Source organism: Nyctibius grandis, chromosome 2 (assembly GCF_013368605.1).
Source record: "Nyctibius grandis isolate bNycGra1 chromosome 2, bNycGra1.pri, whole genome shotgun sequence".
Taxonomy (NCBI): Eukaryota; Metazoa; Chordata; class Aves; order Nyctibiiformes; family Nyctibiidae; genus Nyctibius; species Nyctibius grandis.
Window position 1 is genome coordinate 38,965,794 of NC_090659.1, and position 23,800 is coordinate 38,989,593.

A 23,800-nucleotide genomic window follows, 5' to 3' on the forward strand; every position below is an offset into this window, starting at 1 on the left:
ACCTTTTACTTGGTTGCTCACTTGTGCTGCTGCTGCTTTAATCCTGGGTCACAGAAAGTTTAAGAGTGCTTTACAGGCGAGACTTGCTTCTTTTTGCCTCAACCTTTCCACACTGACGGGATGTTACGGGTTTTGCTGCTTACTCTCTCTGTAGTTGCCATTGCTCATGCTGAACTCTGTGAGCCAGGTAAGTTTTGGAGCTGATTCCCATCCTTCCCCAGGTAAATGTAGCTATGAGTTTAAGCCTACAAAGCTGTCAGCTTCTCAAATTTTTATTTTAAATGGTTGTCTCCAGTTTGAAGATTGAAACTCTGAGCAAGTACAGAAGTTGATCTCACCTATTTTAAAGAAGTCATGGTAAAACTCAACTTTAGGGCTGCGGCAATTTTCATGCTAGTAACTTCTGTTCTCCTAACCAGGTGATCTGTTAAGACACATTTAGAAGCTGTGGTTTGTGAAATAATTAGAGAAGTAAATTATTTGAAATCCTATTTTGGCTGACTATCAATATATGTCTGCTTTTTTTTTTCTCTTTGTGTCAGATGCACAGAATGCTTTCAAAGTACGGCTTAGTATCAAAACAGCTTTGGGAGATAATGCAGTAAGTAAAATATCTTCACATATTCTTCCTAACTGAATATCTGCCAAAATAGAACTAATATATACTGTAAAATTTCTGAAGACAGCACAAGCAGTTTGTTCTGAAGTGTTAATTGTAATAGCTTGCTCAAGTCATGATCCAAGCATCCATTTCTTGACATTTGACTGGCCCGTTCCTTAAAATGACATCCTTTAAGAGAAGTGTAAAGCTTGCCTTTTCATAAAGATAATTTTCTGTCAAAGATATTTTTTTTTCCCAGAAAAACTTAGAGATGTTGCACTTTATGCATGAGAGGTGCTACATAAATCTAAGTCTGTATTTTGGGAAAAGCACTTCTGCTTGAGAGTGCTAATTGTAAAGTCAAACATGTCTGGGAAGAGAGCAGGAAAAGATAGTTAGGTCTCTGTTAAATGGGACTTTATGTCAGGCTCTCAGACAAGCATGATCTGTAGAGATCATTGAAGCATATCTCATCAATTCCTTACTGATGTAGAGCTTCGGATAGCAGCCTTTCTTCTGTGCCTGTGGTGCGCAGGCTAGTCTCATGAGGACTGAAATGCTTTGGCTTAATTCAGGCCCTTGGGCTTAATATAGAAGTACCGGTGTGAGCAATAAGGGTCTGTGATACGCAAGAGATTGGGAAGTTAGATGACCGAATGGTCCTTCCTGATCTAAAGCACTATGAAATACGGCAGAGCCCACTGCTTTGTTTGCAGTTTTGAATGCTTAGGGCAAATCTGCAGCATGTTACAGGGCGCAGCATAAAATTAGATATGAAATGTCTTGGGCAGTTGTCTCCACAGGAAGTCTGGTGTCTGATTATGTTAGGAGCCCTGTGAAACAAAATGCAGTATGTTACATGTTATAAGAGATTGGAGATACGAGAATCTCTGTATGACCATAGAAGCTGTTCTAAAATTTCTCTGAAATATCAGGTAATTTAAACTAATATTAGCAGGGACCTAATTCTGCTGGTAACTTCATAAACCAGACAAACTGGGAAGAAATACTCAAGATACATGCTAAAGTATTTGTGGAAATTCGTATTGAAGTCAATTCTCTTGGGTGAGAGACTTCAATTAAACAGTAGTGCGAGCCTGGTTTGTTTAAAAAATTATTAAAAATAGTGTAATCCTATGGCTGAAAATATGTCAAAATCATTACTGAAGCTCCTCTTGATGATAACTGCTAATATTTTGATTTAATCTTTGTTCAAAATAGTAGCAAAGAATGAAAACTGCAGTTCCCAGTAATGGTCTTTCTTAGTGCTTTTTACCTCTCCCACTATAGTAAAATAAAGGGGTTTTGTTTGATCATTTCTGATTTTTTTTATTTTTCATCCAAAAAGGGTATGCTACAAATCATTAATCTTAAAGGCACTTTATATTATAAGAAAAAAACAATAACTGAGGAGTCTGTTGTTTTTTTGTAGGTGGATAGTAGACTATTTCATATAGCAAGTGTGTGAAAGCCCTAAGAATGGGACAATCTAGAACAGCATTTTAGAACAACAACATGCTGAAAGTGATATGATGCTGTACAAAATTACCCACAAATAATGAACAATTTATTAAGCGCGCAGGTAGTAGTTGCTTTTCATAGCCATTGCAGTCTTCTCTGCAAATGACTGAAACTGAAAACTGAAACTACTATCAAACTGAAATTCATTTTGGTTGAAGAACTGGGACACTATTTTATTTTATTTTATTTTATTTTATTTTATTTTATTTTATTTTATTTTATTTTATTTATTTTAGCAAAGAAAAGCATAATACTGTCATTGTATCACAGTAGGACACAGCCAACTTAGATTATCTTGGTATGATGCTCTGCTACTGAATTCCGTTTCATTCATTTCCAAGTCACTTCAAGCTAGATGATAACAGAAGACCCTGATACTGGGGGCGTTTTGCTCTAGGACTGGCAGGATAACTCCAGTGTACATTCAGGGGCATATGGAGTAGGTTAGTATAGTTTTCTACATGATTTAATGCATGCCCTCCACTTTGTGTGAGGTGGATAAAGACAGGACACCAGTTTTTAATTTGTTCACAAGGTAGGCTGTGCTTTGAGGCAGGGAGTGCTGTTTAGTGTATTTATATAGTTCTTATCACAATGGCGCTGGAAAGAACAGCTAAGATACAGTAAGTATTCAGCAGTTATCATTTTATTTGCAAATAATGGGTGTACTTGACAGAGACATTGTTTGCTAACAGGTGGGAGGAAACATGGTGTCTGTAAGCCTAAATGGAAGGAAGGTGATTTATGAGTCTCTCAGGATGGTGTTAACTTTATGAGTGGCTTCTGGAATAGCTGCTAGTTCTATAGTTGCTTCCTACTCATGGAGTTAGCAGAGTGGTAGAGAGTTAATTCAAAAGGGCCAAAGACAACTAGGGAGTGAGCAGAAGTGATGTGCACTGAGAAGTCTATGTAACTGTGTCACCACTCAGTTTAACCGTAAGAGTCAAAGAGCTGGCATGTCAGGGGCTGCAGCCAGGTGAAGTAGAAGGTGCACTTCCCTTCTGGCTCATGTATTCAGGCTGTTTCCAGGGTAGAGGATGAAAGGGAGAAAGACTGATGTGCACCTGGTGTCTAGCCACCAAATGAGACCCAGAAGTGTGTTCGAGTGTCAGTAGCCACACTGCAGTCTGAATGGCTGTCCAGTTAAAACACAGGACCATTCAGGAGGGAAGGGACCTTGGAACATCCCTTGTCCCCTGCTGCTCAAAACACTGAAATCAGATCAGGTTGCTCAGGTCAATCTTGTAATATTATATTTTCATTCTACTAGCTTAAATTTTATATATCTTAGAGCACTACTATAGTATTTCATCCCATCAACAGTCAATGCTCATCATCTTTTACCCATTATCTAATCAACCTCCTCTTTCACTAACAGGCACTTAAGATTGGCTTTCACAGTCAGCTGTGTCTAATTCTCCTCCTCCTTAACATAGAAAGGATGGCAAGTACAACTGAGCCAAGGTCTTTGTGTTTGTTCCTTTGTAGAGCAAAGAAGATGTTAAACATCAATAGTTCTGACACCATCATGTAAGGTTTCATTGATAACAGAGTTATCTTATGTTTATAGTGTGTTGTTGCAAATGATATTTAATACATTTCCTCTATAGCAGCACAAAATGTACACCAATAGCTGCACTTCATAGGAACATAAAAACAGAAGCAACATCCTCAGTCATCAGCTGCAGTCCAGTCCTTTGCAATTAGAGGATAAATATGAAACTGATAAAGCTCCGTAGCAGAACAATTCAGGTTTCATTGCACCTATGCCTCTCACTAGAGAAAGCTGATGATTAGAAATCTGGCAATTCATGCCCACTTGTCCTGACCTGATACAGTTTATTAGCTTAAGGGTATTCTTGCCATACTTTTCCTCCTCGTTATGTTGCCTCCCCCCCTGCATATTCCTGCATGCAGTCATGTACAGAGGTTCTTGTTCATATGGAGCCCACAGCCTTCTCCATCTCCGCTGCCTCCTGGCTGATCACTATTTTCTTGGGGCTTCTTGCACTTCTGCTCAGAAGGTTGTCGGCAGCTCCTTCTCCTCACTCAAGCAGACCCCTGATTTCGGCTGAGCTTTGTCTGCCAGTCTCCTCCCTCATTTCTTGCAGCTTTCTGTTTATTCTGTCTTTTTTAAAGTGCTTACTCTTTCGGCTGGGGCTGGAATTCCTCACTACAAATTATTTTCCCTGTTTTGAGATACGCTTTTTGTTGCTCTGACTTAGAGAAGCTCTAGGCTACTGCATTATTTATGAAAACTGAATACCTGATAGTGACACACTGTGCATATATACATGTACTGCACTAAACATAAACATACCAAGTACATATACTTGGTAGTGCTGCATTGCATTTGTGTCCATGTAAGCATGAAATGGAGTGTGCTTTATCATTATCCATTTTCAGGACAACTGATTAAATTATCTCTACAGCTGGTTTAATCCACTGGATAACAAATTATTTTTTTCTGTCCTTTTGGACCTGTTCTCAAAGACTGCAGATGGTGTGTAGGGATTCAGTCAATAGTACCACACACAGAAAAAGGAAGATCTTCCCTTTTAGTGCTGCAAATTGTGCTTTGTGGTTTAAATACAGATGTCTTTAAAATTATGATAAATAGTCTTATGGCTCTCATCTATATTAATTCTTCTACTACATTATCTCTTTTTCTTTTAGTACTAGTTGCTGTCATTACTGTCACATTTTCATTAGTGCAGTGGGATCAAAATACAGCTTTTATAATTTCTTTTCAGAGTCTCTCTTCCCCCCTGCCCCAGTTTAAGTTCCCAGACTGGCATGCATTATCACAGTACACTCACACCTCCCTTCATTCCCAAGGCAAGAGAGGTGAGTCAGAGCCTAGACTCTCAACACTGCATCTGGATTTTAATGCTACTTGAGTAGTCTGTTGCTCAACTTTGTTGTCCCCGTCCTATTGCATCTCAGAGAGCCCATTTCGTAACTCATCATTTGTCTAGGGATGACAAATATGATCAGCATGACTTTCTGCCCTTTAAATGACTGCCTTCTTCCTTGCTTAGGTTCCCAGTCCACAGGATGTCAGAGCAAAATGAGGGCTGCTGCCTGGAAGTTGGATTCCTTCTTTCCGCAGAGAGGTTGCAGCTCCATGCATCCAAAATCAAAATTTGAAAACCAGAATTAAGATTTGGCATTTTCAGTGCTGTTTACTGCTTTTTGATGTACATTGCTGGTTTTTGAATGTGTTATAAAGGCCCATGAAAAAGTAGGTCCAAGTTGTCAATAGGGTTAAGTATCCACACCGTTGGGTTTCTTGTTTGGATTATTACAGTGCCAATTTTTTTTAATGCTGAAAGTTAAAGATTAGATTTGTGTTCTGACTGACTGAAGAAAGCTGTGTCTAACCTCCATTAATATCATTCCAAGAAACTATTAATCTTTGTAATCTGCTGAAAGGGGAAATTCAATCAGTATGCCTCAGTCATGGCTCTTGTTAGAAAAATGTAATTGGTGCAGTTCTTACAGGTTATTAGAATTGCATATGTGAATGAAAGCTGGGGGGAACCTAGTGAAGCTGTCTCAGAAAACTGAAAATATAAAAGCATGATTTTTCATCAAGACAACAGAGAACAGTTTTTGGGGCCTGTATTTTACTTCTTATTGAAGCAGTAAGGATGCTATTTTCTTTCTTTTCTCTCATGTGCAATGTAGTAATTTGTACTATAGTTGAGTCTTTCTTCTTGTTTCAAGGATGGTGTGCAGCAATAAGGCCATGATCTCATTTTATTTCCTGGTGTCCTGACATCCAACTCCCAGAGACTACCTTCAACCTTAGCTTTTTTTTTATTTTTGGGCAGAGCCAAATGGTCTTTGAGAGTGGATTTAAATGTTCTCCTTTAGCAAAGTTTATCCAGCAAGAGAGGCAAGGACACGGCTGCAGCTATGTGGGGAGAATTCTAGTAATATGCCTAGTCTTTGGTACAAGAAACTTTACATCTCCAGTTTGGTCAGCTTTCAGAAACATTCAGTTCATTCAGTTTTTGGAAACATTCTTTGTGCTTTGTAACACCATTAGAAAAAGTCCTTTGTGCACACTAAATAACGGGCAGGAATTTATTTTTGTAGCACAACCAGATAATTTATTCATTTTCTTGATCAATATAGCATTTCAAGTTCAGTGACTCTTTTTTCTCTCTGTACTGCCAGCACTGGTGCTGAACTGATTATTTTCCGTCTTCCTTTACAGTATGCCTGGGATGCTAATGAAGAGTACCTCTTCAAAGCAATGGTGGCTTTTGCAATGAGAAGATATTCCAGCAAGAGCACAACTCAGTAAGCATCTACTCTGATTTGCCTTATACATATTAACAATGCTACATGTAGTGGCCCAGTCTCTGCTGTACTGAACTGTAGAAATCGTTATACACAGCTTCTAAAACCAGACCATTCCATTTGACACACAGATGTATGTTAAACATCACACTCTCTCTGTCTCAAACAATGTTCAATCGTTGGACCAGTATCCCTGTTGATATGAAGGGACACAGCTGTGGATCTCAGTGGGATTGTGCCAATTCCCTCTAGCAGAATCTGGCAGTAAGACATGATACCTTCTGGAGACCATACTGGGAGGAGGCAAAGGGACACACTGGCAACGTCAAGAAATGCAGTAGAGATACTTGAATAAGCAGCTTTGGTGCACATTTTCTTAGAGCACAGCTTCAGCAGTATGCTGAAGATGAGCTGACTCAGAACTGGAAGGTGGATAGCTATGCTAGTTCTGTGTTCTGCTGAGGGGGATATTTATCCCTAATACTGCAGTGGTTGAGTTACCTAACATCAAGAAGTTTCAGATGTTGCAGTTCAGACATAAATCAGCCTTTAATTGGTTTTGGGACTAAATCTACCCTGAGGTATTGAATATTCTACTAAGGCTTCTGATCCTTGCTACTTATGAAATTAGATACCAGATTAGACAGACCATTTAGCAAGCTGTATTTTCAGTATGTTCTTATCTTTCTTAAATGAGAAATGTTGTAACTGTATTTCTGTAGGCCTATTATTTTTTCATTGTTTTTCCATCTTAAAGGAAAGATTTATGGTTTTGGTAAGCTAATGAGGATAAGGTTCTCCATTTACTTTAAAAAAAACTGCTTCAGGCTGTCATTGCATCAGATGAAGCATATTCCACATTTGCAAAGATATTAGTTAACTTTAATCACATGATGATTATTGTGGCTGCCACGCTTTCTCTTAATAGAAGGTGATTTCCCCCTCCATGTAACAGGAGTGTTTGGTTCTTTGCTGTTTCATTTTTATTCCTCAGAAGTTGTCTGCTTTGAGCAAGAGAGCCATTACACCAAGCTTAAGAAAAACAGCCAAGTATGCTTCTGCACCCAATTAAAATGACACTTAAAAAAATGAATTCAAGATACAACATAATTAGAGGTGATTATTCAGGGCTTTTTCTAAGATTTTCACATTAGCAGAGTTTTCATCCAGTATCTGATCCACAAAGATTTGCTTTTGTGTACTTATTTTAGTGCCAGGTCCTCTTTTTAAATTGTTCTCTTCATTCAAAGTCAGGGTGCTTTCACACACCAAAAAACCTGTGTCAGAAGCCAGGGATCTTTTTCCTCTTCAAGCACCATGGCTCTCTGGAGACTCAACTAATATTAGAAAGCTTGGTGCAGGAATGGGAAAAAAATTAAGCCAGTATGAAAAGAGTTAAATTTTTAATGGCAGTTATCTCTATCCACTCTGGGAAATCACAGAATTTATGCTCACTTAATTCAGTTTCCTACCAAGACAATTTTTGCTATGGACAAATATGATAATGTCAGTGTTACTTCACTTTGGAGGTGGGGTTGCACACATCACTAATTTCCTGCTGCTATGTTTGTCAAAGAAGTCAGTATAATATTTGGAAACAGCTAGATGTGGGAAGCTTTACCTCTTTTTAAGATGGTATAGGACTTCCTTATAGGATATAACTCATTGGGGTGTACCTTGGAGATATAACTGATAACTTTTCTAGGACTTCTAGATACCTTTGGGGTCGTGTGTAAACAGCATGTCAGCTGACGTACAGCTCTGCAGCTCTGAGATCTGGTACGATTTACTAGGCAACAGGCTGAGGAGTTTCCTATCCATAGATCTCTCCCAAATCCCAAGGGACTTCAGGGTCCCCGTTCAGTGATGGAGAGCTAGATGAACCTCCCAATACACCCAAAATAACCTGCCTGTTACATGGGAGCAGGAAAGCTATGAAAGCCTCCATCCTGTTAGAAGTCCTGGAAATAATACACGCCTTTCCCCATCCTTGTGGCTGGCAACTGGAAGGAACTGCGTACAGAGGAAGGAATGTGGTTCATCTCCATCTCCTCTGCAATGGGTATGGAGATGTGGGAGCACTCAGCATCCCAGAGGGTACAGCAGCATGCTATGCACGCAGGAATGGCACTCTCACATAGCTGGTAAGGATAGTGACGGGGGCTTGCAGTGTGGTGAAGAGGGAGGCAGAAGAAGGAGCTTGTGGCAAATAAATTACATTACACTACAGGGGCTCCTACAGATAAATGCCAACAGATTTTCTTCAGGAGCTGTAAAAGATCAATGATCAATTTTTCTGTCATAAAAGAACAAACAAATTGCTTGTGACTGCATTCTGGTAGCATCTAAATTGACCCAAATTTTGCATCTGGTTAATTAAAGATTTTTGTCAAAATAACGACTTATGAAAAATTCAACAGGATTTTACATAACCAAATACTGGTTCTGCCAGGGTATAAGTTCTGCACAGGGCCATAACCGGAACGTGACAAACCTCTCCTTTAACATCCCATTAATTTTAAACACACCCATAGCCCTGCAGTAACTCACAGCCACAACAAACTCCCACATGAGACCAGATGCCATTAACTTCAGCAAGCTGGATCAGGCCCCAAAATAATTTGTCTGGTGGATCAGCATAACTGTTGTTGCAGTCTGTCCCATCATTTTTGAGATTCAAAGTCACCTTTTTTTAGTCTTCTGAAGCTGGATAAAAGCCAGCCTGTAATGACAAGCATTTGAATGTGCTGCTGGAAACAGCAGTTGATGCTGTTGTTGCAGTTGTGTAACCAGTGAGTGAGTGACCCAACGCAGAATGAACAGGACTGCACATTACATCTCAAGTTCTCTAAAGTTAATTTCTAAACTAAAATTTAATAAATCATGGAGCTGTGTTTAATGTTTGAAAGGCTTGTCAAATTTTCAAGTCTGTGTGAAACAGAAGACAGACATAATCCATCAAATTACTCAGTAATTATTAATACAGATAAAAGAAATACTTCTTTTTCAGTGAAGAAATAAAAATCCTTTATTTCCTGCTCTATATATGGCCTTTCAATTCATTTTCGATACATACATTCATGAACTACGTAAACCAACCTTTGATCTCTTAGTGGTAAAAAATGATTGTCTGTGGTCTGTGTTAGTAACCCTCGTTTTTCTAATCTGTGACTCATTTGAAATAATATGCATATCTTTTGGGCCTGAGACTAGTTAAACTTTAGAGCAGAAAGAATGTCATCACATTTACCTTCATTCAAGTATCAGAATCTACTTTTGGTACATCTTCCCCCCATTCGTAGATAAAAGAAAGCTGCAGTTTTTCTCGTGAAGTGACCAGAAAAAAATTCATCAACATTATCCATCTTCCTAAGGCAGGCTATTTTGATACTAAAAATATTGTGACCATTTAGAACAACAAAATAAGCTTCTACAGTTAAAGCTGTTACGTCAAGGTGATCCCATGGCTGCTGCTCACAAAAAGGAAGAAAATAATGTTCCTTTGCAGGAGCAGCTGCACAGCACTGGGTTGGAAGAGGCCTGATGCTTTCAGGAGAGCTGGAGACAAGTGCTTGGGACTTGGGGCTATGGTTCTCCCACCAGCTAATGGCCACTGTAGGCACCCAGCTCCCTTTGAGTCTCTGGCAGCTCTTTCTTACCCCTAAACAACCCTTTAAATCTCCATAACGAACAATGATGGAACAACGTTTCAGGTCAAGGAACCATCAGGGTTTCCTGCTGTCTACTCACTGGTGTTCACTTGCATATATTAAAGGAAATGCAATTTTGGACTTTTGCCATGGTGCCATAAGGCCAGGACCAGGTTCTTGTTCTGACAATAACAGCCTTCTAATCCCCATGACAGAAGCCTATCACTTTCTAACAAAATAAAAAGATGTCCATATATTTATTTACAAACACACTTAATTAGCATAGTGCATGAAGAAGTCAGGTTTCTGAAATCTAAACAGTGTAAAGGTCCAGGTTTTTAGTGCTTCTGCATGCTGTGAATCAAACCTACGTACAAATAGCACAGGAAAAAAAGGCGTTCCTGCTGCGAAGTAATTGCATTGGTGCTTGTTGAACCAGTCTGTTTTGGTGTTTACTCGATCCCCTTTGAACTTCTCGTGAACAGTGTTACTCTCTTTGGAGCCTGGAAGGATTTACAGCATTCAGATTCCACTGATGAAAACGTGGTAGTGAAGCCAGGTTTTGGATGCTTATAATCGAGTAAGGAATTTAGACACAACAGTGAGCAGAAAGGAGGCAAAATTTACATATTCTAGTGTGAGCCTTGCTGCCCAACTGATTCAATACTGTTTCTTCTAGAAAAAAAGAAATGCTGCCCAAAATGATGACTGACTGCCCTAACTCAAGCTGAAAGCCCTTGACACTGCAAGGAAGACCCCAGGTTGAAGAGTCTGAGTCTCTGAACGAGAATTAGAAAGTTGGGGTGTTCTGCCAGTCTTTGTCTATCAAATTTATCTTTGTCTTTGGGGATCAAACTTCCCTCACTCACCCCATTTCGAGAACATGGCTAGGGCAACACGAACTCAAATTTTCTACCTGGACCATTTTTTAATTATGCCACAGAAAGTCCAGCTTTATGAATATTTAGGTCCTACTGTTATAAATTCTCCTGATGGAAAACTTCCTCTGCAGGTACAATTTTAGATATTCTGTTAAGTCAGCAAGCATTTGTCAGCCACCAGCCAAAAGCAGACTTTTTTTTCCACCCCTCCTGTAAATTTTGTGCTTTGCTTTTTTTTTGGATGAATAATTCTGCTTTCATCTTCTGACTGTTGCCAGCAAACTGATGTGAACATCTTTTCAAATTCCAGAGGATGGCTTTCCTCTTTTATCCATAAAAATTATCTGTATTTGCAAAATTGACATTGTTCCAGAGAGGTAAAAGTGGGTATTTCAGCTCTGCAAAATAATTGCTTTCCATTTTATTGCATATCTCTATGGAATATATACCTTCTCAGTAAAACAAAAGATTGCACTACCCAAGGCACCCAAAGCACCACCCAAAAAAGCTTTCAGCAATAAGTAAAATATTTCTGCAAAATATCCATAATGAACTACTGTGATCAAGGCAGTGCCTGTCCTGCCTTAAAAGTGAACTCCTCCTTTTCCGGATGGAGACTACACATTCATCTGCAATTTTGGCTCCCTTACATTCATTCCCACCTCATGCTTCCCACTCCTCAGGCCACTGTGGAGGTCATTTAATTATGTTTGTAATTAGTCAGCAGATGGCCCTACAAAACAGAGCTCTGTGGCAGGGGAGATTGCAGCCGGGGTCTTGTCACTCTGAGAAAGAGCACAGGATGGAAAGGAAATGTTAAAACTTGCATGTTGATGATGGGCAGGCCAAACTTTAAAACCAATTATACTAGTTAGTAATGAGCATTACAGACACCACTGTAGTTAATTAAAAGAGGAGCTGCATTCTTCTTCGCTGGCTCACTGCAGGGTTTCCTTCTCCAGAACAGCAGGTAGTATCTGAAGACTGATCATCCCAAGCGGCATCTGTGACGACAGGGCAGCTGTGTTGTGCTTCTGGCCAAGTAGACCTCATGCAAAGGTCAAGCAAGTCCAGGCTGCTCTCTGGAGATAAAAATGATCCTAATTATTGGTCCTGGACTTTCAGAATATCTGCTTGCTGCTTGGACATGGCCAGTAAATCTGAATCCTGAGCCAAATTCTTTGGGTTATTTATTAATGATATAGAACTAAATATTTTTTTCCATTTTTATCTCTCTAGCTACCTGTCATTGAATTCATAAAGGCTTTGGCTATTCTTTTATGATACATACTATGTTCCTTGCCATGCTGTAATAAATGCCACCTTATACAATTCCTGTATATTGCACAAGTTTGGCTGGATCGTATCTTAGTTGTGTGAATAAACTAGGAACAGATAGAAGAACATAGGGGCACCATCTATCCTCTGTCACTATTATGATACTAATGTATTAGCCTTCACTTCTTTAGTTTAAGTGCTCATGATGATGTCATCCCATGAGGTTTTTCTAGCAATAGTTCCACCATTTACTAGTATTAGTGGTAGAAAACAAATTTGTAAAAATCTGAAAAAAGGCATTTAAAAGACATTTTGCACACTTTTTACGTAGTATGCCATGAGAAGCTGTGTGCCTGTGCCCTTCCACTATTAACTTCAAAGCTGAGCAATCTTCTTTTAAAACAGATCAGATAAGATAAATATTTGTCATAGCATAAGCTAAAGGGTATAGGCCAGTGCCAGTAGAATGTCTAAATTTAGCCTGTTGCCTCCACTCTGTGCCTGACTCTGTGAACAAAGATGTCAAAAAGAATAACATCAATTTCTTGCTCTTCCCTCCAACAAATATATCCTGTAGAAGGACTGCACTCACTTGAAAATCATGTGGGGAATCCCCCATGCCTGGTTCCTGTGGTATTAACTGTAAAAACCAAAATTCTTTGTTCACCAATGCATTTGCCCCATCATATGGCCCTTGTCACAGCCCTGATGATTAAGATGCAAATATGCATTTTTCCATTTGATTACGCTAAGTGTATGTCCAAGACCATGCAAGTTTGTAATAGATTCAGAAATTTGTTTTAAGACTCAAGTTTGGTCTCAATAAGCTCAATTTTTTTTTGGCATGTTGGGAAATGGGAAATGCTGTGAGTGATATTTCTCCTTGAGCATTAACTGTTAACTTTTAAAAGTAAGAATTTTTCCCCCTTTAGTTGAAAGCAATATTTAAAAAAAATCTAAATTATTTCAATAATTCCTTCCATGCTTCTTTAATGATGACTTTTGTTTTAACTATCTGCAGAATTTCCAATGTGCTGCTCTGCAATGTGACGGATCGGGTGTCATTTTGGTTTGTGGTCACAGATTCTTCCAAAAATGTGACAACTGTTCCTGGGAGTGAGGTAGAGGCAGCCATCAGGTACAGTCACTTCTGCAACCTTTTCTTCCTTGCTGACTGAGGATGCTTTCTCTCTTTGGGCCTTGTATGAATGAGCACTCTGCCTCTTTAAGGATGAACTAATCCAAGTACCAAGGAGTCAGTACTCTTTCACGAATGTGAGATTAGAAGGATTTTTAGCAGTCCCACAGAATGCAAAGCATGTGAGCCTTGGGATTATGACTTTGGAAGGAGTCTCTCAATGCTGGAGCCTCAGAAGAAATCTAGACCCTTTCCAGAGCTCTACCTGTAATTTGCTGTCCAGTGTGGGGCACATACACTGCTCTCATCCAGCTGCTACATTTCCCAGCGAGAGCACCTTGTCCCTGAGATGACAGAATTGCACACTTTCTGGGTGGGATATGTATAATTTAACTTTCATTGCATGCCACATGCGCATCTACACCTGGACCATAGAAGCACCCTTTTAGTGCTTCTCAAGCACAGTTCATCTGACTTAATTTAGAAGTCAGCTTTCACATGAGTAGAGCTCGTGTGAACTCTTCGTGATCAGAGCTCGCTGTGTCCCAGCTTGGCTTAAACAGTCTTATACTCACATTCTTTTCATACCAGCTCTTTCTAGAATGCCAGTGAATATTGTAGCCGAGCATTGCTTGTGCAAAGTACCTTGTGGTACAAATCAGTTTGCTTTCTACTAAATATTGCATTCTGTAGCCGATAAAAGCAAGAGTGTGGAGCTGAAGAGGGAAAAGGAAAAAACGGGTAATCTGACTTCAGTGGTCCACCAAACCTATGTAAGGGGTTTATAGGGATGACTCCCACAAGCAGCATAACTCACGTACATTTCTCAAGCACGGAGTGGAAAACAGGCCTCTTTGTTTTTAGACATTCTGTGCTTTGTCCTGAAAATTCATGTTATCTCTATGGAGGTGTAATGCCTAATTCCTGATGAATGTGTGTGTGTTCTTTTGGAAAGATTAACTTTTAAGCTTGTGAGCAGATTAAACTATTTCCTACAGAGACACCAAACAATAGCTTCATAGCAGTAGTGGAGGAAGCAGATTATTTATTCACTGAAGCTCTCTGTAAGAGTGCTGGAATGCAGGGTTTTTGCATTTCTGTTATTCTTTGATACATTCAGTAGCATAAGCTGATTTATTTAAGTCTTTTATGTGCCCTGTTTGCCACAGAAATTGGATGCTATTATAGTATGGTTTTTAACTGTTGTCCATCGCCCAATAAAGAATACACTATTTATGAAAAGTTTTAATTTCTACCTAACTTAGAAACAAGAAATAAAACAGTCTATGAAACTACAATACTTCTTATCCAATTGCTTCTGACTGCAGGCTTCCATCCTGAACCATTATTCTGATTCTTCATAATACAGCAGCACATAAGAACACTACCCATGGACCAGAATTTTATTGTATGAGATTCTCTATAAAGTAAGAATAAAGAGGAAGGCAAACCTTCTCAGAGCTCTGTATGAGACCAAAGATCTTGCATAAATATACACAAGACATCTTTATGTGTATACAAACATGAAATGCACCTGCAGTTGCCTGCATGTGTTTCAGCACATAACTCTGTAACCTTAGCTGTTAGATGAGGGTGAACAATGCTTATTTCAGCTGTTCACAATGATCCTTTCATATCAATAAGGATGAAAATCTTTTCTAAATCAAAGACAGCTTACCGTATAATGAGTCTTATAATATGCCATGGCTTTCAGTCCTCTCCAGGAATGCTAGCTTTCCATTAAGGCTAAGAACTTCCTGTGTAAGGGACAGTCAAACATTATGATTTCCAAGAAAAGAAATTTGCAAAGTCTTACCTGTATTTCCCATATATCTGCTTTTAGGAAATACTTGCTTTATGGTAAATAAATTGAATTGTATACAAGAAAGGGCTGCTGTGAATCATACAACTGCAATCAAAAAGAATATCTCAAGACTAATACATGTAATACATTTTCTCAAGAACTTTAACATTTTGAAAAAGCTAATGGAAGATACAGCTAAAGCCTCTTAAGGCTGCTTAGATTCAGATCCAGAAATACCTGCAAGTGCTTAGAAGTAGTGAATGTGGGTGAAGATATCCATTAAAGGGTAACAGTTGTACTAGTCATATGAAAAACTGTATTTCTCTGGCTTATGGTTTCTCATAATGGAAAAAATGTGCAAAGTACAAATCCCTGTAGCTGCATCCTGCAGGGAAGAAGGGCATGTTGGCAATGGTGGATTCTTCTGGACCAAATAGTATTCTGTGCCTCGTGGACCTAAGAAAATCTAGAGCAACAAGAGCAGATGTACTGGCCCATAACATGCAGGATGGTTCAGTTTGGTGAACCAAGGGGCACTGATAGGTAAATCTGAGCATTGCAGGGTAGATCTGCCACTCCCATGCTAATCTTGAATGCTGCATGAGCAAGACAACAGAGCCACCCTTACAGATTACAGCCTGCTATGTCTTCAGCACATGGTCCAAACCAGAAATAAATAATAATACTGTACTTCAGGTCTCACCCGTATTTCCCAATTTTTTGGATAAATACAAATGAAATTCTGGTGTTCAAAACCCTGTAAGTGTGTGGGTGTCTATGGATTACTGACAAGGTCTATGTTAAAGTGGAGGTCTGTGTAATCGTGCCAACATCATACTGGATCAAATTCAGCCCTGCCAGACTTGGAGCACATACATGAAAATTCCTTTTTTTTTCTTCAATCTTTTAAACATAAAAATACCTTTATAAAGAGTTGTGATGTTCTTTGTGTTTTTGTGAAGGATGAACCGGAACAGAATCAACAGTGCCTTCCTACTGAGTGACAAAACACTACAGTTCCTGAAGATAACCTCAACCTTATCACCTCCTGTTGAACCCTCCACACCTGTCTGGCTTATTGTATTTGGTGTTGTTCTTTGTCTCATTGTGGCTGGAATTGTATTCCTCATTGTTGCAGGGATTCAGCAACGCAAGAAGTAAGCAGCTTAGCTTTTCTTCTGTTTTAACTGAATACTGGCAAGTTAAGTCAGCTGGGCTGGTTTTGCTTTTCAGATCAGCCTCAGAGTAATTGCAGCTCTGTGTGGGGTGTGTGTGTGTGTGTCCCATAGGTAAAGATAACCCATGTATCCTCTTCTGAGGAAGGGGGTTAAAATTTTTAACTGTGAAGTATAGATGCCTTAGTAACGCTGGGGTGTAATGAGGAAATGGGGAGTATAAGAATATGATCCTGGAGACCACCTAACTAGAAGTGATAGCTTTACAAAGACACTTGCTGTCATTCTTCTCAAAGTTTAGTGTGCCACAGGTAAGCCTCCTCTCACAGGCTACTCAAATAGCTACCAAGAGGGAGAAGGCTGGCAGTGACAGTGCCCCTCCAGGGCAGTAGTGTCAAAAGCTGGCAGGGCTAAAAAAAAATTTGCTGCTGCAGTTTGAGAAGGCTCAGTAGAGGACACAGTAATGATTAATGTATGGCTGAAGAGGGCCTGCTCAATGGAATGGTGCATAGTCTCACCTACCATTCATGACCTGATGAGTCCAAAGTACCCAGCCCTCCATGGGTTCGTGACCAGATGTCCCCATGAGCCTAGGTGTTTGCTGTTTGACAGTAGGGTAGGAGAGAGATACTCCCTTTTCCTCTCAGTTTCTGCCCTGTGGTGGAACTGGTGAAAAAGAGAAGGCTATTCATGCTTCCCTAGTGTGAGCATGTTGGAGCAAGACAGAGAGTAGATGGAGTTTTGGTCCTGCCATCTCTGTTGGGTCAGAATTGGGCATAAGGAATAGAAATTTCTCAGCTGAGCGGAGATTCTGCTGTAGAAGTTCAGCTTCTGGCATGCTTTAGGCTGCTGCGGAGGTTAGGTTAACACAAAATTACGACTTCAGCACAGAGTCATACAGGAACAGCAGAAGAACTGGAAAAGGGTAAATTTCTGCTGACAACTAGATAATGTTAACATCATTGACTATATGGTGGACGACATCCGCAAATATATCAGAACAAGGGATTTATATATGAAAAGTGATGTGTTGCAGAGACTTTTCCTTTCTGCATCATCGCCTTGAAGAACAATATTAAAAGACCTCAGAAAAATGCTTATTGCGAAGGATAAGTGCTTCTCATAGAGAACCCTTAGTAGTGTAGTCAGAATCCCTTCAGTTATATTTTGCATTCAAAAGAATTTCATGAATTTGCAAAACTCCTCCCTGTTTTCAAAAAACAAAATTCAACAAACAATAGATGAGAGGTGCTGTTGGGGAAAGAGTCTGGGCAGGTACTTGGGATCTGTGGATAGTTTAAGCCCTGTCACAAACTTCCATGTAGTATGGGCTGAGTTATTTCATCCCCTGAACGTAGAAAACCTCTTCTGTAAAAGTGGAGAATAATGTTGCTACCTGAAGCCCATACCTGCCCTCTGTGTAGTGTCATGGCTCTGTGTATCTATATAGTGCCTAACTTAAAAGGGGTCTTTGAACATTTCAAATAAGTGTAATATAAGTAAATCATGATAAATAGCTATGATTTTTCTAACTAAAATAATAATTTGTGCTTCATATCAGGCTGAAAGACAGCATTTCCCCCCCTCTATTTTCAAAATAACTCAGCTGAGCTTGAGCAGTTCCCCTCAATATGGTGTGAACTACATGCTCTTATCATCATACTACCAGTAATATGGCTTGTTGCTGCCTGCCTGTGGTCACTTGGCATCCTCTCTGTCTCATGCTCTTGTTGTCCTTTTAGTTGTTATGCTCCTTTTCACTTTTCCCGATGTTTCCCTACTCTGCCTTTACGTATAACCTTTCCTCAGAGCAGATTTGTCCGTGATTGAACTCTAACCCTCCTTTCACAATAATGGCATCTGCAGGCAGGGGCGGGAGAGTGAGAGAGAGGGTAAACCAAGCATATATTTCTCCCATCTACTGTTGCAAAGACTGGAGAGGTAAAAGGGATGGTCTGGGCTATTTGGCTTCTCAAAAGAAGAGCCAGACATCAGAGAAGAGAATTTCGAAAGTGCTCATCTCTTTTTTCAGGAACTGAGTATATGACCAGGTTGTCAAAGACTTCAGCGTGTCCAGTAATGAGTTTTCTTGGAAACCTGTCCAGAGCTGACATAATGGCAGCTCTGTTGCCTAGGAAGCTGTGTTGGAAATCAGGCCCCAAGGACAGTGTTGACTTCTCATAAATCTGTCATTTTGTCTTTACAGGCCTTTAAAGTACCAGTTAAATACGTCAGTTCAGATAAGCCCAAAAGCATGTGCTTCAGGCCATTCATACTCAGGGTGGCAGGGAAGCACCTGATTGGCCTGTAAAGGAGTTTCAGTAATGAGTTACACTCATGCATCATTTCTTGAACTGAAAGATTTTCTTAGTTAAATCTTCCCTGTGCATCACTGCCAACATGTAAAATTCCAATCCGCAGCTGCCTGCAGCTTGAAGAGCTCCATGTGATTGTAGCCCTTGGCTCTACAGTAAGCTGGATCAGACACACTGTCTCCCAGCCTTATGTTAGTTCTCCTGTTCATTGCAGCAATAGGACACACCTCCCTCTCCGATAACAGATTTGGCACATACTCAGGGCTGGAGCATCCTCTACTGGCTATGCTGAACTAGACTAAAATCTACCCCTATCCCCTCAAAATCCCATCTGCAGCAGAGGCCATTAACATTTACCTTGTGAAGAGTGAAAACAGAGTAAGCACATACAGTGTTTGCCTCTATTAATCTCCCAATATCTAATTTGCAGCTGGGGGCCTTCCTGAGCTGGGTTTGGTCTTCATGTATTGGGTAACTCACAATGTTTTCTCTTCCCTTAACTTGTTGAGTCTCCCCTTGGACTCATATAAATTTTTAGCCTCTCTGAATTCTTATGGCAATGAGTTCCACACATCTTCTACTCCTCTCATTTCTTTTGAACCTGCTTCTTAGTATCTTCTTTTATGTCCTGCCCCTACAGTTTTTGAATTAAAGAACACTCACTTTATCACTGTAAGAGCAGATACAGCAGCCAGAGGCCAGAGGTTTCCACTACGTTTCTTTTTAGCAAGTCTGTAATGCCAAGAATGTCCCAAAAGCCAATAAAATTTTATTATTGTTAATATCGCTGCTATTAGCAGTTAGTTACACTGAGTCAGGTTGTTATGATTGTCCTGAGTCAGATTGTTACAGTATATGTTGTGGGATAGGAAGAAGCAGTGGAGTTGACCTTTGAGTTTCTTATCCTCTGAAACCGCTGATGCTGCAGGCTGTAAAGTACAGCAGGTTTTTAAACTATGGACTAGTAGATCTCAAGGTCAGGATGAATCTAGAATTAAAGGAACATCATGACATGTGGACTGATATTTCTGTATGGCATCTTCTTGTGGTTGTATTTTTAGATAATTTCATTCAACAACTATTTTAATATGCTTTTGTCAAGAACTGGAGCCTAGAAAAGTGAATTTGCAATTGTTTGATCTAAAAACCAGAAGTATAAAATACTGGGTAGGAAGGTGGCTGTTAATGAAGTTTGAACTAAAAATGCAGCTTTGCAGCATTAAGAGTACCTGACTTCTGGAGATCATCAAGGAGTGTGAGGTCACTCAAGTCTCCACATTTGGAGGCTGTAGTCTAAAGCTGATCTGTTTCTAAAAAGTATGTTTTAATTTGTCCACATCATGGGGTGAAATCTATGACATAGATAACAGGGTCAGACTAGATGTTTAGTGCAGTCCTTCCTGACATAAAACAGAAACATATTTAGAGACTTTTTTCCATTTTTGTTTTGCACCAGCTTTTTCTTCTGCACCCTCCAGTCATTTTGCAGAATAAGGAGGTGAAGTAATATTTATAACATACTTACAACATGTTTACGCTTGGTTCTTTTGATTCGGAATCCTGACTTCAAACCACTAAACCAGGGATCCAATCTGTGGGCGCAGTCTGTGGGTGCACCAGATTATGCCTTTCAGAACATAACCTACAGTAAACTTCTGACTAAATGTGCAGTTTTCTGTCTGTGGAATAGTGGCAGAGTGCTGCAGGTCAACAAAATAAGATGAGTTTCTCTTTCTTGTTTTTAGAAAGAATAAAAAGTCATCAGAGAGAGAAAATTTAGAAGAGAAAGACGAAGTGACAGTAACAGTAGAAAATGGGATTCCTTGTGAAGCGCTGGATTTAAAAGCAGGCCACATTAATGGAGTCTTTGCAGCAGATGATGAGCGGTTCACGTCCTTATGAAATGCTGCCATTGCTATGTGGCGGTTTTTTGAAAGACTCCTGTGCCTACCTTATCTTGTCACTGCTCCTGAATGTCAAACATGAAGACAAGAAAAACATCCTTTCACTTAATTTCCCTCAAGAGAACCTTGTGCTGGTAACACATACACTCGAACCTCCATTACAAAGCTTTTGTTCATGAGCAAAGCAAATGAGAAGACCTCAAATGATATCCATTAAAGATTTCCAGAAGATGTGCTGCAGAACAGGGTTGAAACCTGCCTTGTGTCAGGCATTTAATTTTTAATGATTATTTAAATATGTCCATTGCTTGTTTTTTCCTGATAGAAATGTGAAACTGCGTTATTCCTCAATATCACTGGGGAAATCATCTATCATTGTCAATACTTGCTGGGCTTTCTTTCAAGACATATGCAAAAGTTTCTCTGTAAAATGACTTCTGTTTGCTGTTATGCAGTATGCCTTTGTATGGAATAATGATCATCAGTGCATGAAAGTTTTCATTTATCGAGGGAAAAAAAAAGCAAGCTTTCACAGCCTCTGTAAGAGCAGGTTAAAAAGTGGCTGGGTCATCCATAGCTTTAGGGCTAGCAAAGATCTGGTACTAAAAGCATTTTTCACTTAACAGTCAAAGTCACAGATTACATGACCTGGAAATTAAGAGTTGCAAAAGTTTGAAATTTGTTGAAATTAAAAGTTGCAACAAAGGGCAGATTTTCCAAAGGTGCAGTCTGTGGTTAGTGGCCCAGCTCTAATTAAATCTATGAGGGCATTTCACAGCTCTTTGAAAAAATCTTCCTTACATTTTTTAATAATAAAACTAGAGTAGATTTCCAAGACCCAGCCAACCCAGGGTCAGATGAGCCTTCATGTGACAGCTGGATAGCTTTTGAAAAGACCCAGTGCTTGGCTTGGTGCACCCGATGCAGATGAATACACGTAGGCAGGGATAAGTTGGCAGAGACCATTCAGACCTGTGTTTCTTATTTGTGTGGCTGAGAGTTGAGGGCATCAAATGGTGCCAGACCCTAAACTGCATTGTTGGCTTACTTTGAAGTCAGCCATACATACAGACTGTGCTATCTGTGTCCTAATCCCATTCCCACTTAAATCAGTGATAAAATTCTGACTGATTTCAGAAGAACTGGGCCCCAGTAAAGGGGAGTTGTATATGTGGGTAACTATGCAGAGAGAATGGAAGTGTGTTGAAGCAAAATACAATATCTGCAGCCACCAAACATCTGCCTACATCACTGGAGGCAGGATTTGCCCATTAGCCATCCTGTTTCAATGTCATGTTTGGAGGCAATATTAGAAAACCCATTTACTTATTAGGGTTATTCCATCAGGCTCCTCACCAACAGGAACAGCATAAAAGCTGCTTGTAAAGGACCATCCAACATCCTGAAGGGTACAAAGGTTTCTTGTCTCCCATGGTACAAGTCCTTCAGCACTTTGGCTGTATTGAGCACCTTTGGCTGTCCATTTGACTCAGCATTGGCTCTCAGGAACAGGGTGAGCAGAAGGGGAGGAATGGAGAGGAGAAGGGTAAGCAGTGGGGCGAAGGGAGGAAGCTGAGCGGGGGAAGCCTGAGGCTAGGGGAGGCGGGGAGAGGAGGGCTAAATGCGAAATAAAACTATGGAACCTACTGATCATTTGCCTCATTGGTCTCATCTGTCACGGTTGTCTTTGATGTCCTGCTGGTGGGTCCCTGTGGACAAGGACTGTGTCTTCTTTGTGTCCCACAGGGTGTGCTGCTCAATTCTGGAACAGGATTTATAAAGGCAGTTATTAGTGATAATACCTCAGTGCTTCAAAATTACCATCCACAACATGGAGATGTATTTCTCACAGGAATGTCAAAGATTAAGCTTACCAGTGTTTAAGATCATTTGGAGGGGAGATATAGAGTACAGTGTTATTATTGCTTCCTCAGTCATTGCTCCAAGGCCTTTCACTCAGGCAGAGTTTTATTGCGGTAATTCAGATCCCATAATTTCTAAACCTTCACACTTTTTACATTCTTTGTATGACAGATAGCTACACTGTGGTGTGGCCGCAACGGATTGCTGTAACTGCAGCACCTCTGCAAGAACCCATGAAAGATTTCAGTGAGAATAGCTTGGTGGTGCAAGAGCAACCTTGAGCTACTGATTAAGAATTACTGTTAGCCTGTATTGTATTATAAGATACCAAAATAAAATTCACTTGATATGAAAAAGGGCCAAGCATATCTGAGCATACTTCTCAAGGCCTGAGTGAAGGTTCAGTTAAGCCCATGGCATTGGCCAGCGATTTGTAAATAGATTGAAAGCCTCTCAACAAAACATTATGTGATGTGGGCTGACTCTGGTGGTAAGTATTTAATCACTGACTTCCTCCAGCTCACCTTTTAGCTGCATAATTACTTTACAGCAGTTTGGCGTAATTTTCTGCTAATGGTGATACGGGATTTACCCAGAGCATACATCTTGCTTGCCTCTCTGCTGACAGAAAATGGCTTGAGAGAAGCAAATGATACATGAACAAGCAAGTATTACGCTTAGCAACTCTTTGAAGTCAGTGTTGGTATTAGCTCTTTCACTGAAATAGGTACCACAAACTAGGTTAATCAAGGGCACAGTGCTACAGAAGAAATAAATCTCTTTTCCAGTCTCTTTGTGCAGCAGGATCGTATTAGAAAACAAAGAGCGCTTTGATTTGGTAAAGCCTGTCCTCCAGAGCCTGCATATGGTACGACAACAATTTATATCCCTTGAGGATCTGGCCCAGATGTTTTATGTAACTTTAACTGTTTTTTTTCTCTAAAACACCTGCCATCGAACGACCTGATAATAAACAGGAAAGTGAGTAGCAAGCAATATAGGCTATACTGTAAACTACTTCCTAAAACAATGAGTCAGTTCTGCTTTCAGTTACATTTGTGCCGTGCCAATGAATTTCAACAAAGGAACGTGGTGTTCCTGAAACTGAACTGTTTCATTTTCAAGAGCTGCATTTGAGAACAGAGAGGAGAAAAAAAAATCAATTAAATGAAGCAATAAAGCCAGAGAAGTTCTGTTTGAAGAAAATCTGCAACATTTATCACTGGCTCCACATCCCCAGCAAGTTGTCATTTCAGGAAGGACGTTACAGTTCTGTTCAGCTTACTTGAGAGAGAGTATTGATGTCTAGGCTGGAGTGAGCACAAATCATGCACGAGTGAGTAAGTTGGTTATGCTGTT

General features: G+C 39.9%; 1 protein-coding gene across 1 annotated transcript; it reads left to right on the forward strand.

The window, feature by feature from the left end:
* The first annotated feature begins 120 nt into the window (after positions 1 to 120).
* Positions 121 to 20,576, forward strand: CLTRN (collectrin, amino acid transport regulator). Its single transcript, XM_068395471.1, has 6 exons — positions 121 to 187; positions 543 to 601; positions 6,348 to 6,433; positions 13,264 to 13,380; positions 16,147 to 16,341; positions 20,420 to 20,576. The coding sequence occupies exons 1-6, from the start codon at positions 121 to 123 to the stop codon at positions 20,574 to 20,576; spliced, it is 681 nt and encodes a 226-aa protein (XP_068251572.1).
* The last annotated feature ends 3,224 nt before the right edge of the window (positions 20,577 to 23,800 follow it).